Source organism: Dendrobates tinctorius, unplaced genomic scaffold (genome assembly GCF_039654945.1).
Source record: "Dendrobates tinctorius isolate UK_male_01 unplaced genomic scaffold, ASM3965494v1 ptg000173l, whole genome shotgun sequence".
Classification (NCBI taxonomy): Eukaryota; Metazoa; Chordata; class Amphibia; order Anura; family Dendrobatidae; genus Dendrobates; species Dendrobates tinctorius.
In genome coordinates, this window is record NW_027361840.1 from 10,379,476 (window position 1) to 10,395,205 (window position 15,730).

Consider the following 15,730-nt stretch of genomic DNA (forward strand, 5'->3'; position numbering starts at 1 on the left):
AGTCACCGTAGGAGGCAGACACAAAAATAGAAGCTACGTCCAGAAAACCAGAGAAGTTGGCAACTATCAGATTGCAGACCCCTGAACCTATCAACACAACTAGCAGTAGCCGTGGGGGGTTCCTACGATGCCCTAGACCCCTCGATCACAGCCGGAGCGCTAAATAGCCTAAAGACAGAAAAGGAAATCTAAACTGCCCCAGAGCAGACCCCAAAGTAAAAGGCAGCCCCCAACATATAATGACGGTGAAGCAAGATGAAAAAACACTCACACAGAAAGATAGGCTGAGCAAACGATGGGGCCCAAGCTAGTTAAACAGAACAGGAAAGGAAGGTTGCTGTCTGCAATCTGCCAAAACCCTATCAAAGACATAAGCCAACAAGCTGATATGAAAAAGACCCTGAAGCAGCTAGGCTTCAAAAACTAAATCAGCACTCAGGTATTTTCAGAAGACAGAGCTAAAGGAATTCAGCACACCCCAGCAGGGAATGGCAGAAATCCAGAAGAACAAAGCAAAACAAAGTCTAAGCACAAATGCAAAAAGCTGAGCAGAAAACTTAGCTTTAGAGGAGCAGGAATTCAGACTGGTCTCCAAGGATCCCACAGAGAAATCACCCGCAGGGCAGAAGGGCGTCGGCAGCCTTATATCCAGTCAGTAACTCCACTCAGCCAGTCATCATCATCAGACTCAGGTGTTTGATAATCAGGCTCACTACCTTTCTTTACCAGAAGAGGGTGTTCCTCGGGCCTCAGTAGTGAAGGGGAAAATGAGCTCACAACACAGTTCTTTGGTCTTCTTTCTTTTCTCCATGCTCAATGTGGTACACACAAGGACACAGGACAGAGGTTGAGTCAACTCTAGTCCATGTCAACTGGCTGCAAGTGTGATTTAGTTATTGCCAACACCTGTTAGGTGCCACAGGTAAGTTACAGGTGCTGTTAATTACACAAATTAGAGAAGCATCACATGATTTTTCGAACAGTACCAATACTTTTTTCCACCCTCTTTTTTTATGTTTGTTGTGGAATTATATCCAATTTGGCTTTAGGACAATTCTTTTTGTGTTTTTTCATTTAAGACAAATTAAATGAAGATAATAATACCAAAGAATTTGTGTTTGCAATCATTTTCAGGAAGAAACTGAGTATTATCTGACAGAATTGCAGGGGTGTCAATACTTTTGGCCACAACTGTACACTACTGATCCTGCGTTACATCCTGTATTATACCCAAGAGCTGCACTCACTATTCTGCTGGTGCAGTCACTCTGTACATACATTACATTACTGATCCTGAGTTACATCCTGTATTATACCCCAGAGCTGCACTCACTATTCTGCTGGTGCAATCACTGTGTACATACATTACATTACTGAGCCTGAGTTACATCCTGTATTATACTCCAGAGCTGTACTCACTATTCTGCTGGTGCAGTCACTGTGTACATACATTACATTACTGATCCTGAGTTACATCCTGTATTATACTCCAGAGCTGCACTCACTATTCTGCACATATTACTCTGTCGCCTCATTGGTGGACACAGAACCATGGGTGTTATGCTGCTGTCCACTAGGAGGAGACACTATGCATAATCCGAAAAAGATTAACTATGGCTCCTCCTCTGCAGTATACATCCCTGGACGGCGTTAGCCTTCTCCATTTTTTGCTTAGTTTCGGAAGGAGGCACACCTAAATTTTTTTTTTTTTACTCCGTTTTTTTCCGAGGATTACAGATGAAGAAGAGTGGGTCTCCTGTGAGACTCCTGGCATGGCTTCTTCCTCGGTCCCCTTTTACGGGGTGCCTAGTTGAAGTCGAGATGGCTATTCCCCATGCCGCTCCTTCCCCAGTCCCTCGGGTACTGGTTCGAAGTCGAGACCCCCCTCCTTCCCCAATTCCTTTTGGTCTCTGGGTTGAGGTCGAGGCGGGGATAAAGACCCCTGATGGTGACAGCAGCACCCTCCCTAATCCCCCTCTGGGGGCATTAGGTTGAGACGCCTCAGGTAGGGTCTGTACAAGCAGCACTCTGCACCGCTTCCAGGAACCCCAGCCCTGCTGCGGGCTCCTGTCGGGGCCGGGGGTAGTGCAGGCAGGCAGCGCACAATACAGACACAGGGCTCCCTGCTCCCCTGTCTCTGCGGCAGCACCAGCTCTAAGCGCCTCAAAGGGACCCTCACAGGGCCCCCCTTCCACTTATTGCTCCACCGCTATCCTGCCTCTAAACCCGGGGGGTCCGGTTCAGATCCGCCCCCCTCCGGGACTTCCGCGCTGGCCTGGAGCCTTTCCAGGCATCAGGCAGCTAATTTAGGCCGCGTCCGCTCTGCCCCCCGGCCCGCCCCCCGGATGACAAATATGACATAGAGGGGGCGGATCAAGACAGGGCGCGTTTTCATACAGCTCTGCTGTGCTTTTTCTGCTCTCCGCCCCCTTCTCCTTCCTCCTCTTCTCGGCGGCCATTTCTGCTGCAGCAGAGACATCAGCAGGACCAGGCCAGCCAGTCTCCGGGGGGCACAGGACTGTGGATCTTCGGCGCTGGACCTAGGGGCAAACTGGTGGGGTAAGATATCACAGCTGGGTTTTTTTTTTATTCAGGCTGTGAATCCATATTCCCCTATAGGTCCTCTGCATAGCCACCCCTGTAGAGTCCTCTGCATAGAGGCTCTTCTGCACCCTGTGCACTATGCCGGGCTCAAGGTCCAAGAGAACCAGGCAGCACTGCTTTTATGCATTCTGCACAGCCTGCAAAACCTCTCTCCCTAGTGGCAGCACCTACCCGCACTGCCGGGACTGTATGCAGGCTACTGGGTCGGAACCCCAAGAATCCCCTACCACTGCTTCGGTGTCTGCTACCACGCCGGAATGGGCTACTCTCATGTCACAAACTGTGACACAGTCTATAGATAACCTAACCTCCACATTGCTTCAGTGCAGTGTCATGCCGCGGCTATGAACGTTACCCAGCAAAGGGAGAGCTTAACTCAGAGTCAGGCGGTTCAAGGCACATCCAGACGTAAGCGGACCCACAGGTCGCATTCACCTGTGTCATCCTATAGCACACAGTCATCCCCCTCTAGGGAAAGACACCGTAGCTCCAGGTCACCTAGACAGTCCCCTACCAGGGACAGACAACGCAGATCTCCACAGCCATCTCCGACCACAGAAGACCCCCAACCCAGTTCACCCACCAGGGGACGCCTCTGTGATACACAAGATTCGGAAGGCATCTGTGACTCCGACTCAGACAACGAAACGGAGGGGTCCCTGATCCCAATTCCCCCTAGCAATACAGCGCTAGTTGAGGACGTAATCTCTTCCATCCATCGGGTGCTGCATATCTCTGATCCACCCTCGGAGGCCCCAGAACACAAGATTTCCCTTGAAGGTGTTCTAAAACCGCCTAAGGTCTTCTCTAATCACCCAGAATTTAAGGCAATCCTTAACAAGCAGTTTTCACAGCCTGAGAAGAAATTCACCAATCGCAAATATTTGGAGGCAAGGTATCCCTTCCCGCAGAAGGACACCAAGGAATGGACAGATCCACTCGAAGTGGACCCCCCCAGTCTCTAGGCTAGCCGCGCAAACCCTCCTCTCACTGCCAGATAGTTAAACCCTCAGGGACGCAGCAGGTAGAACGCATGGCTCGTTCAATTTTCTAGGCTGCAGGGGCCTCCCTGGCTCCCGCGTTCGCTTCAGTCTGGGCTGCCAAGGCCATTCTGGCTTGGGCCAAAAAATTACAAGCGGGCCTCCAAGCATCAACTCCTGAGCTGTCGGACCAAGTGGTTCAAATAGCAGTTGTAGCAGATTACATGCTTCATGCAGCTCTGGATTCCTCAAGGAGTGTAGCGGGGATAGCATCAAACGCCATCACGATTCAGCGTATCCTCAGGCTGCGTGAATGGAAAGCGGAAGCGGCTTCGAAGAAGTCCCTCACGCACCTCCCGTACCTCAGTGGGCAACTTTTCGGTGAAAAGTTGGACACAATGATATCCAACGCCACTGGGGGTAAGAGTATCTCTCTCCCTCAACTGAAGCCTAAACGCACTTACAAAAGGCGTAACCAAACACGATTCCGATCCTTTCGGAATGCTTCGGGCTGGTCCGTCTCGCGTACAGCACAAACTCGTAACCGGTCCCCACGCAGGGACAACTCACGTGCGACGCAAAGGCCAGACAAGACCTGGCAGTCAAAAGCAGGCCAGCCGAAGCCCAAAGGAGGAAAACCTCAGACTTTCTGCTCATCATGACTCGCGAACTCCGGAAGACATCCCACCCGTAGGCGGACGACTTTTGCTCTTTCAGCAAGTCTGACTGCCTATTACAGAAGACAGGTGGGTCAGGGAAATAGTGTCTTCTGGATACAAGATAGAGTTCACTTCCATCCCACCGAACCGGTTCTTCCTCTCTGTCCCCCCAAAACCGCCAGCCAAGGCTCGTGCCTTCCACCAAGCGGTTTCCTCCCTTCTTCAAGCAGGAGTCATAGTACCGGTTCCCGCGGCCGAGCGCTTCTGAGGGTTCTACTCCAATCTATTTGTAGTCCCCAAAAAAGGAGGCAGCGTACGGCCCATATTGGACCTAAAACAACTCAACAAATATGTACGGGTTCGTCATTTTCGCATGGAGTCCCTTCGGTCCAACATTGCGTCCATGGAGCAGGGAGAATATCTCGCCTCCATAGACATACAAGAGGCATACCTGCAAATACCGATTGCTCCCGCCCATCAGAGATTTCTCAGGTTCGCAATCAACCAAGACCACTACCAGTTCGTGGCTCTCCCCTTCTGATTCGCCACGGCTCCCAGAGCGTTTACCAAGATCATGGCAGCCACCATGGACGTTCTACACTCCAGAGGCATAGTAGTCGTTCCATACCTGGATGATCTCCTCATCAAGGCTTCCACCTTCAAGGACTGCGAGATCAGCGTTTCAATCACAATCGACACTCTGAGTCGCCTGGGCTGGTTAGTCAACCTACAAAAGTCAGCGACTACCCCGAGTCAGTCTTTGACCTTCCTGGGGATGCTATTCGACACCTCCAGGGGTCTGGTGCTCCTTCCCAAGGACAAGGCACTGGCTCTCCGTCTAGGAGTTCGCATCCTCCTCTGCAGCCCTCCCCGATCTCTCCAGTTTGCCATGAGAGTCCTCGGCTGGATGGCGGCAGCAATGGAAGCGGTTCCTATTTGCCCAGTTTCACCTCAGGCCTCTTCAACTAGCCATTCTTAGGTCCTGGGACAGGAACCCTTTTTCCCTCGACAGGGAGTTCCAGCTAACATCGTCAACCAGGAGGTCCCTACACTGGTGGCTCAAGCCAACCTCGCTTGCAACGGGGAAATCCTTCCTCACAGGTCAATGGAAGGTCCTGACCATCGATGCGAGCCTGACAGGTTGGGGTGCGGTGCACCTACATCACAGGGCAAGTGGTCACCAGTGGAAGCGAACATGCCCATCAACATCCTGGAAATTCGGGCCATCTTCTTCGCGTTGAGAGCCTTTCGTCACTTACTGGCAGCCTCTCATATCAGAGTACAGTCGGACAATGTCGGTGGCATATGTGAACCTCCAAGGCGGGACCCGCAGCACCCAGGCGATGAGAGAAGTGACACATATCCTCCACTGGGCGGAAGACACGGGGTCGGTAATCTCTGCGGTCCACATTCCGGGTGTGGACAACTGGGAAGCAGTCTTCCTCAGCAGACAAGGAATGGACTCGGGAGAGTGGTCTCTCCATCCTGAAATTTTTCGCCAGATCTGCCATCGCTGGGGGACCCCGGACGTGGACCTAATGGCATCCCATCTCAATACCAAGGTCCCCAATTTCATGGCCAGGACACATGATCCGCGGTCGCTCGGAGCAGATGCCCTGGTTCAGGACTGGACCCGGTTCCAGCTTCTGTACATTTTTCCACCTCTCCCCCTGATATCCAGAGTGGTGAGGAAGATCAAACAAGAGGGAGTTCCAACCATCCTAATCGCGCCGGACTGGTCCAGACGTACATGGTACGCCGACATCGTACAACTTACAGCAGACGCCCCCTGGCGTCTCCCCGACCGTCCCGATCTTCTGTCACAAGGCCCGTTCTACCACCAGAACTCAGGGGCTCTCAATTTGACGGCTTGGCCCTTGAAACCTGGGTTCTAACCTAGGCAGGGCTCTCGCCGGACGTCATCGAAACCATGATCAGGGCACGGAAGCCAGCCTCCGCTGAAATTTATTACCGTACCTGGAGAACCTTCTTTACCTGGTGCGAATCTCACGGCCAGATCCCACTCCCTTATTCCCTCCCCAAAGTGCTTGGTTTTCTCCAATCGTGTCTGGACGCCAAGCTGTCCCTGGGCTCGCTTAAGAGCCAGGTGTCAGCGCTCTCAGTGCTTTTTCAGAGACGCCTTCCTAACAAGCCGCAAGTAAGGACTTTTCTTCAGGGGGTTTCCCGATTGGTTCCCCCCTACAGACGTCCACTAGAAACGTGGGACTTCAACCTGGTCCTGACAGCATTGCAGGGACCACCTTTCGAACCCCTTAAGGAAGTCCCACTCCGCCTTCTATCCCAGAAGGTGGTCTTTCTGGTGGCAATCACCTCGCTACGCAGGGTGTCTGAACTGTCAGCACTCTCTTGCAGACGGCCCTTCCTGGCTTTTCACCAGGACAAGGTAGTTCTCCGTACGATCCCATCCTTCCTTCCGAAGGTCGTGTCCAACTTCCACCTCAATGAGGAAATTTCACTACCATCCCTTTGCCCGGTTCATAGGGTGGAGAAGGCTCTGCATACGCTTGACCTCGTCAGGGCATTGCGTATATACGTGTCTAGGACTGCGCCTTTCCGAAAGTCTGATTCCCTTTTCCTTCTTCCGGAAGGCGTCCGCCAGGGTCTGCCGGCTTCCAAGGCTACCCTTGCCAGGTGGATCAAATCCACCATACTAGAGGCTTACCGCCTAAAAAATTCTCTTCCGGACGGTATTACGGCACACTCTACACGGGCGGTAGGGGCCTCCTGGGCCATTCGGCACTAGGCTTCGGCACAAGTGTGTAAGGCGGCCACTTGGACTAGCCTACACACGTTTACGAAACACTACAGAGTTCATACCCAGTCCTCAGCGGACGCGAGCCTGGGTAGATGGGTTCTGAAGGCGGCGGTGCCCCAAGTTTAGGGACCTGTCAGCACAATATTTGTCCATTGCTTCCCACCCAGGGACTGCTTTGGGACGTCCCATGGTTCTGTGTCCCCCAATGAGGCGACAGAGTAAAGGAGATTTTTGTGTACTCACCGTAAAATCTCTTTCTCTTAGCCTCTAATTGGGGGACACAGCTCCCACCCTGTTGCCCTTACGGGCCGTTGTTTCGGTTGAGTTCTCATATTGTTCTTTGAGCTCGTACATAGTGGCCTTTTTTACAGGCATGGTTATGGGTTTTTTCTGTTATGTTCCTCCTAATGCTTTTGCACAAAACTGGAGAAGTCTAATGCCGTCCAGGGGTGTATACTGCAGAGGAGGAGCCATAGTTAATCTTTTTCAGATTATGCATAGTGTCGCCTCCTAGTGGACAGCAGCATAACACCCATGGTTCTGTGTCCCCCAATTAGAGGCTAAGAGAGATTTTACGGTGAGTACACAAAAGTCTCCTTTTTGGTCTGTTTACATTTTGGGATGTCCTATATTTACAGCAGGTTCTGTACAGTCTTTTCATGTTTGAATAATTAACTGGTTTGGTGCATTACCTGATTATCATAAGATTACAAATAAAGTTGTATCCTGATAATTCTGCAACGGTCTTACCTGCAGATGATGGCGCCGACATCTCTCTCCAATTCATAATGCATGTAGAAATAAATTTCAGCAGATCAAAGCTGCAAGTCTTTATCCTTCGATACTGAGCTAAAAAGCAGAGCCTGGCGTTCCGCCTTCCTTATAAAAACCATCCAGTCTATATTATGAATAATATAAGACTCTATATTGACACAAATGTTCCAGCGTCTGATGCGTTTCAGAGATTACAGCTATGAATAAGGAGATCTCATCTCTGAAACGCATCAGTGTCGGCACCTTTGTGTCATTGTGTGGCCGTATATCATTGAGAGAATAATCTGGATCGGAGTCAGCATCGCTCTCTCTTTCACAATATCTTAGTACATCGGGTCGCTTTATCTGTGGATTACACTCAGAATTTTCTGATGCCAAGTAGGAATGAACCATCCCTATTCACACGCTATGTTCACCAATTAGAAGTGTCCAAAACTCATTCGCAAATCTTTATTTCAGGTTTCTGTGAACTTTAATGATGTGGCAGTATATTTCTCAAAAGAAGAATGGCGCCATCTAGAGGAGTGGCAGAAAGCCCTGTACATGGAGGTCATGCAGGAAAACCTAGAAACTTTGCTTTCATTGGGTAAGGATGGCAGGTGAAGGCCGCGGTCTGGATTAGATATAACCAGTACAAGTCAAGCCGGGGGAAATGCTAAAATTACTGGGAAGCTGGTCGAGTGGAGGCCAAAATTGAATTGGTGAATTGGTAAGCCAATAATGAAGTGATTTAGGAGGTAACGTACAGTTGTGGCCAAAAGTATTGACACCCCTGCAATTCTGTCAGATAATACTCAGTTTCTTCCTGAAAATGATTGCAAACACAAATTCTTTGGTATTATTATCTTCATTTAATTTGTCTTAAATTAAAAAACACAAAAGAGAATGAAGCAAAAAGCAAAACATTGATCATTTCACACAAAACTCCAAAAATGGGCCAGACAAAAGTATTGGCACCCTCAGCCTAATACTTGGTTGCACAACCTTTAGCCAAAATAACTGCGACCAACCGCTTCCGGTAACCATCAGTGAGTTTCTTACAATGCTCTGCTGGAATTTTAGACCATTCTTCTTTGGCAAACTGCTCCGGGTCCCTGATATTTGAAGGGTGCCTTCTCCAAACTGCCATTTTTTAGATCTCTCCACAGGTGTTCTATGGGATTCAGGTCTGGACTCATTGCTGGCCACCTTAGAAGTCTCCAGTGCTTTCTCTCAAACCATTTTCTAGTGCTTTTTGAAGTGTGTTTTGGGTCATTGTCCTGCTGGAAGACCCATGACCTCTGAGGGAGACCCAGCTTTCTCACACTGGGCCCTTCATTATGCTGCAAAATTTGTTGGTAGTCTTCAGACTTCATTATGCCATGCAAAGCCTCTTTTTTTCTCCTGTAAACTCTATGTTGATGCCTTTGCCCAAAAAGCTCTACTTTTGTCTCATCTGACCAGAGAACATTCTTCCAAAACGTTTTAGGCTTTTTCAGGTAAGTTTTGGCAAACTCCAGCCTGGCTTTTTTATGTCTCGGAGTAAGAAGTGGGGTCTTCTTGGGTCTCCTACCATACAGTCCCTTTTCATTCAGACGCCGACGGATAGTACGGGTTGACACTGTTGTACCCTCGGACTGCAGGGCAGCTTGAACTTGTTTGGATGTTAGTCGAGGTTCTTTATCCAACATCTGCACAATCTTGCGTTGAAATCTCTTGTCAATTTTTCTTTTCCGTCCACATCTAGGGAGGTTAGCCACAGTGCCATGGGCTTTAAACTTCTTTATGACACTGCGCACAGTAGACACAGGAACATTCAGGTCTTTGGAGATGGACTTGTAGCCTTGAGATTGCTCATGCTTCCTCACAATTTGGTTTCTCAAGTCCTCAGACAGTTCTTTGGTCTTCTTTCTTTTCTCCATGCTCAATGTGGTACACACAAGGACACAGGACAGAGGTGGAGTCAACTTTAATCCATGTCAACTAGCTGCAAGTGTGATTTAGTTATTGCCAACACCTGTTAGGTGCCACAGGTAAGTTACAGGTGCTGTTAATTACACAAATTAGAGAAGCATCACATGATTTTTCGAACTGTGCCAATACTTTTGTCCACCCTCTTTTTTATGTTTGGTGTGGAATTATATCCAATTTGGCTTTAGGACAATTCTTTGTGTTTTTTCATTTAAGACAAATTAAATGAAGATAATAATAACAAAGAATTTGTTTTGACAATCATTTTCTGAAGAAACTGAGTATTATCTGACAGAATTGCAGGGGTGTCAATACTTTTGGCCACAACTGTAGAGTGGAGGCCATGCTGGAACTGGTAAGGGGCTAGAAGAGTTGAGGCTTGAATTGATATCGTAGAAGTCTACATCTAAATTACTGTATATAAGGCTTTATATCATTTGCACATTTTCTTATCTCGTTACATAAATATTAAATTTCCATGAACGATTTTTCTGTTTTTTTTTCCAGAAGACATTTTCTTGCATTATAGTAAAATCAACGAAAATACCTCTACAGTCTCCAGTAATTCAGTAAGGAGGAAATCGCCAAGAACTCGGAAGAATAACCGAGACACAGAAAATGCAAGCAATTGCTACAAGAAGTATTGCCATGGTGTCTTAGAAGATGTCCACCACAAGTGCTCCCAGTGTCAAGAAGTCTTTTATAGCTGGTCCCTTCTTGTTGACCATAAGATGAACCACCACAGAATCAAACCACGGTCCACTCCTGATGGCAAAGAGGTCATCTCAAATCTTCACAACACAAGATCCAATGAGTGTAGATCTCTCGATACCTGTGAGAATCTGAATTGGGGAACCCGTACAATGAAGACCCAAAAAAATGACCAAGAGCGAACAAAAAATTACAGCTCTCAGAAGAGACCCAGGCTTCAGAACTTAGAAAAAGAGAAGAGTTCCAGTAAATGTGTGCATTGTTCTAAGGTATTCTCTGACCTCAGTCTTCTGGCCGAGCATGAAAAATCGCACCAGGAAAACAAGACTTTTACATGTCCTGACTGTGGGAAAACCTTCATCAGGAAGTCCATTCTTAAGCTTCATCGGAGGACGCACACAGGAGAGCGGCCATTTGCTTGTACTGACTGTGGGAAACGTTTCAGTCAGAGATTTAACCTTGTGATCCATCAGAGGATTCACACAGGAGAGAAGCCGTATAGATGTCCTATGTGTGAAAAAAGCTTCCGCTACAAGCCTGCTCTTGTCAGGCATGAGAAAGAAGGAAAGTGTATGAAAACTATGACGAAAACACAAAGAATGATGGAGAATAAGATCCCTGGACATCTTCCTCAAAGAGCTGCCTCTTCAGATCTTAAGCCTACTGTACAAAGAAAAAATGCACCTTCATGTTCTCCAACGGATCAATCATCGAATTCCAGACATGACATAGTAGTCCCCAGACTTCATCTATCAAAGCTTAGACCATTGTCATCCCTGAAGAACGTGAATCGCAACTTACCAGATGTTGAAGACACTTCCACTGCAACTTCTTCCTTACATCATCGAAAAAGCACAAAACGCCCCTCGTCTACATCTATCGTATCCCATGACTTGAGAACGAAATCTCTGTCAACGTTGACACATGATAAATCAAATATCAAGACTCTCTTGGCGTTACCCCCTACTATGTGTCCTCCATTTGGTAGTAAATCCCCTTTAGCCACTACTTCTCCTATCTACAGTGTTTTAAGTAGCAGACATCCCACTGTCTCACATTCCTCAATTAGTCACTCATTGGATACTAAGCAATCATTGGCCTCCCCTTCACTTGTCAGTCATTTATTGGATGCTAAGCCTCCATTGGCCTCACCTTCCTGTAGCAGTGATTCATTGAATACAAAGGCTTCATCGGATTCACCTTCCTCCATCAGTCGCTCATTGGATACTAAGCAATCATTGGCCTCACCTTCCCTTGTCCGTCATTCATGGGATATTAAGCCACCATTAGCTCCACCGCCGTCTGCTAGTCATTCATTGAATAATAAGCCTCCATTGGCCTCACCTACCTCCATCAATCATTCATTGAATACAAAGGCTTCATCGGATTCACCTTCCTCCATCAGTCACTCATTGGATACTAAGCAATCATTGGCCTCACCTTCCTCCATCAGTCGCTCATTGGATACTAAACAATCATGGGCCGCACCTTCCCTTGTCAGTCATTCATGGGATTTTAAGGCACCATTAGCTTCACCACCCTCTGTCTGTCATTCATTGAATAATAAGCCTCCATTGGCCTCACATTCCTCCATCAGTCACTCATTGGATACTAAGCAATCATTGGCCTCATCTAGCCTTGACAGTCATTCATTGGATGCTAAGCCTCCATTGGCCTCACCTTCCTCCATCAGTCATTCATTGGATACTAAGCAATCGTTGTCCTCACCATCCTCTATCAGTCATTCATTGAGTAATAAGCCTTCTTTAGTTTCTCCTTCCTCTATCAGAGCTTGGTTGAACTCCCCTTCCTCTAAGAGTAATTTATTAGATACCAAGCCTCCTTTGGCCTCACATTCCATTATTAATCATTCATTAGATACAAAACCTTCATTAGTATCGCCTTCTTTCATTAATCATTCGTTGAATAATAAGCATCTATTGACCTCACCTTCCTCCATCAGTAATTCATTGGATATTAAGCAACCATTGGTTTCACCTTCCTTTATCGGTCATTCATTGGCCTTACCTTCCTCCACCAGTAATTTATTAAAGGCTAACTCTCTGCCAGATAAGAAACTAACCTTAGCCTCAAGTTCTTCAAGACATAATTCACCAGATATAAAGCATCTCCCAACCACATCATCATACACCATTTACCAATCGAATAAAACCCCATCATTACCTTCCTCCACTTCTTCTTGTAACCTAGGTGTAAGATTTTCCTCTGGTAGATATCTTCCATCAGGTGTAAAATGTCAATTATCATCCATGATCTCAAGTTCACAAACCTCCAATACGAAATATGCCTCTTCCCATGATGATACATCTGGTGGCAAATGTTCTTCATCAGTAAATTCCACCATCCAGCCATCTCTCATTAAGAAATCTCTGACTAAACCTTCATTGCCATTATCTCTACCTTCTCAGGTGCCTAGTAAGCCTTCTAAACCACCCACTTCCATTGGCCCATTGACCCATACATTTACTTCCCCATCACATACCAGTTCACAAAGTCTAAATGAGAAACCATTTAAATGTAGTCAATGCAAAAAAGCATTTATCCATCAGAATCAACTGATGGAACATGAGAAATCCCACACCGGATCACGAAATACTTGTCCAGAATGTAATAAATGTTTCATTAGAAAATCCACCCTCATTCTTCACAAAAGAACTCACACTGGAGAAAAGCCTTTTGCCTGCACAGAATGTGGGAAAAGGTTCAGCCAACGATTCAATCTTGTGGTTCACCAACGAATACATACAGGAGAAAACCCATATGTATGCACAGAATGTTGTAAATCCTTCCGATACCGAACAGGTCTTCTTCGTCATCAGAGGCATGGACCATGTACAAAAAAGCCACCGTTAGAAAAACCTTCTGCTAGCCAACGCTTTGCACAGTCAACCCCTACAACAAATAGGTCATTTGAGTCTCTGGCTGCTTCTCAGAAATTTCGAAAAGTTTGTAGCTACGAACTTCCAGATTTAACAAAAAAGTTTAGAATTGAACCATTACAGGAGAGTTTGCAAGGTATCCCACTTGAGACATCATCTTCACCATTGGGTGGACACAAGTCAAATCAAGATCTGTCTTCAATAACTTTAAACTCGGACACTAAAAGGACTACAAGTCCAAAATCCTGTATAGTTAATAAGTTGAATCCTTTGGGTACTAACGAACCATTTAAAGGCACCAATACACTTTATTCTACTCTTCAATCTTCTGTTGAACCTTCGTTCATTTCTCATAATCCGAAATTTCTAAGCCATGGCCCAGCCCCAAACAATGTTATATCTCCACACAGTCCACCTATGGTTCACCAAGTGCTTGACCAAGGACCAAAGTCCAAACTTTTGAATAAAATAGAAGTCAAGAACGTTTATGATAGTTCTTCAGCCTGTATCTTAGATCGCCAGATATCGGTTGATACCAGATTAAGAACGGAAAAAAAACAATATAAATGTGAGCATTGTAATAAATGTTTTTCCCAGTTAGACCATTATGTGGAACATCAGACAGTGCACACCAGTGGCCGCCACAAGTGCACCATGTGCAAAAAAGTCTTCAGCAAAGCCTCCCAACTTGTCCTTCACCAGAGGACTCACACTGGAGAGAAGCCGTATTCCTGCGGGAAATGTGACAAACAGTTTAGTCAGAAGTTTAATCTTGTTGTCCATCAGCGAATCCACACAGGGGAGAAACCATTTCGATGTACAGATTGTAACAAAACATTCCGCTATCAGACTGGTCTTCTCAGACACCAAAAATATAACCTGTGTTCATAACAGAAGGGAAGACTGGAAACAAAAACATTGATAGATTATTTATTGGGAACATTTTACTAGTCTCTCCATGGGGAAGGAGGTGCCCATTTCTCAGGGATATTTGCAAGTTTCCTGCAATTCAGTAAATTAAACGTTGTCTTTCCTTTTATTGCCGTTTCTTTAATTTTTATTTCAATTTAGGAAACATACGTTGTGAAAGTATGATTGATAACATTACATAGGGGGTCAAGCCATAGTATTTCTTCGTGGAATACCAAATTGAATTTTGTATGTTCAACCACAATTCCAAAATGTTGGAACTTTGTGTAAAATGTATGGAAGACATGAATGCAATGATCTGGAAAATCTCTTCTCGCCATATTTTACTAGCAGCAGCACGTAGGGCACATCAGACGTTGAACGTTGGACATTTTTACCATTTCATTTGAAAGAATTAACTAATTCAGGAATTGATAGTGGCGACAGATATGAGCCTGTGCTGCATCCACCATTGTGTCTTTTTTTTTTCTACATTAGTATGTAAATATTGGGGATGTGAGGAGACAATCGCTGGAACTTTGGGAGAGGAATGTTGTCCCCTTCTTGTTTGGTGTCGGAATTTTCATTGCTTCACAGTTCGGGGTCTTTGCCGGATTTTTCGTTTCACAATGCACCAAATGTTTACTGTTGGTGGACGGTCCTGACAGCAGGTGGTCAGTTCATCCCCCAGACGCTTCGTCTTCTGTGTTGTGTAATGGAGGCAGGATGTGATTTAACATTGTCCTGCTGAAATATATAAAGTCTTCCCTGACGTCCCAAAGGAGCAGATGTTGTTCTATCACCTCTATGTAACGCTCAGCATTGATGGCGCCTCTCGTGTGTGCGCTGCCCCTGCCATAGGCACTAAATCCCACGATACATCAGAGATGCAGGAACTGTGTGCAGAACAATTTTCCATTTTGCCTTCGTCCATTATAAATGAGCTTGGCCGCAGAGAAGACAGCAGCGTTTATGGATTGTGCTGATCTCCTTTTTATGACGGAGTTTTCACTTACATTTGTGGATTGCACGCAGAACTATGATCGGGTAAATTCATATTTGCCTGTTCACATGGTTTTCATTCAGTTCATGGAGAAGTTAATCTCAGTGAATTCAATGTCCCTTATTATGCTTTGGGATCTCTCCAGACCGCAAAGCATAGTAAACATCATGTAATTTTTTTTTTTTCCACTTGTGCCATTGCTGACCTTTCCGGCCCTTCCGTAACTCACTGCCACCCGTCCGGTCTTCTCCGCATGTTCAAATCAGTATCGGCAGCAGTGAAATCCCAGACCTCAGTCGATAGGTTGAAGCTATTAGGTTTCCTAAGCCCAGGAGGGTTCTGCACATTCTTAGTAAAACCTGGAATTTTCGGGCTAGCGATAGAGGCCTGGGGATTTGATGATGCCCGGACAGGTGGGTTAAAGAGCAGACGGGCCAGTGAGATAAGTATCAGGTTTTTTAACA

At 46.5% G+C, this 15,730-nt stretch overlaps 1 protein-coding gene across 1 annotated transcript in view; it reads left to right on the forward strand.

Annotated features, from left to right (window-relative positions):
* The window catches only part of LOC141054056 (uncharacterized), a 30,231-nt gene extending 15,838 nt beyond the window's left edge, over positions 1 to 14,393 (forward strand). Inside the window, exons 2-3 of the mRNA XM_073551226.1 lie at positions 8,253 to 8,379; positions 10,251 to 14,393. Of these exons, the coding sequence (XP_073407327.1) occupies positions 8,253 to 8,379; positions 10,251 to 14,245 (4,122 nt within the window). The 3' untranslated portion in view covers positions 14,246 to 14,393. The remainder of the gene's footprint in view (positions 1 to 8,252; positions 8,380 to 10,250) is intronic.
* Positions 14,394 to 15,730: the final 1,337 nt, after the last annotated feature.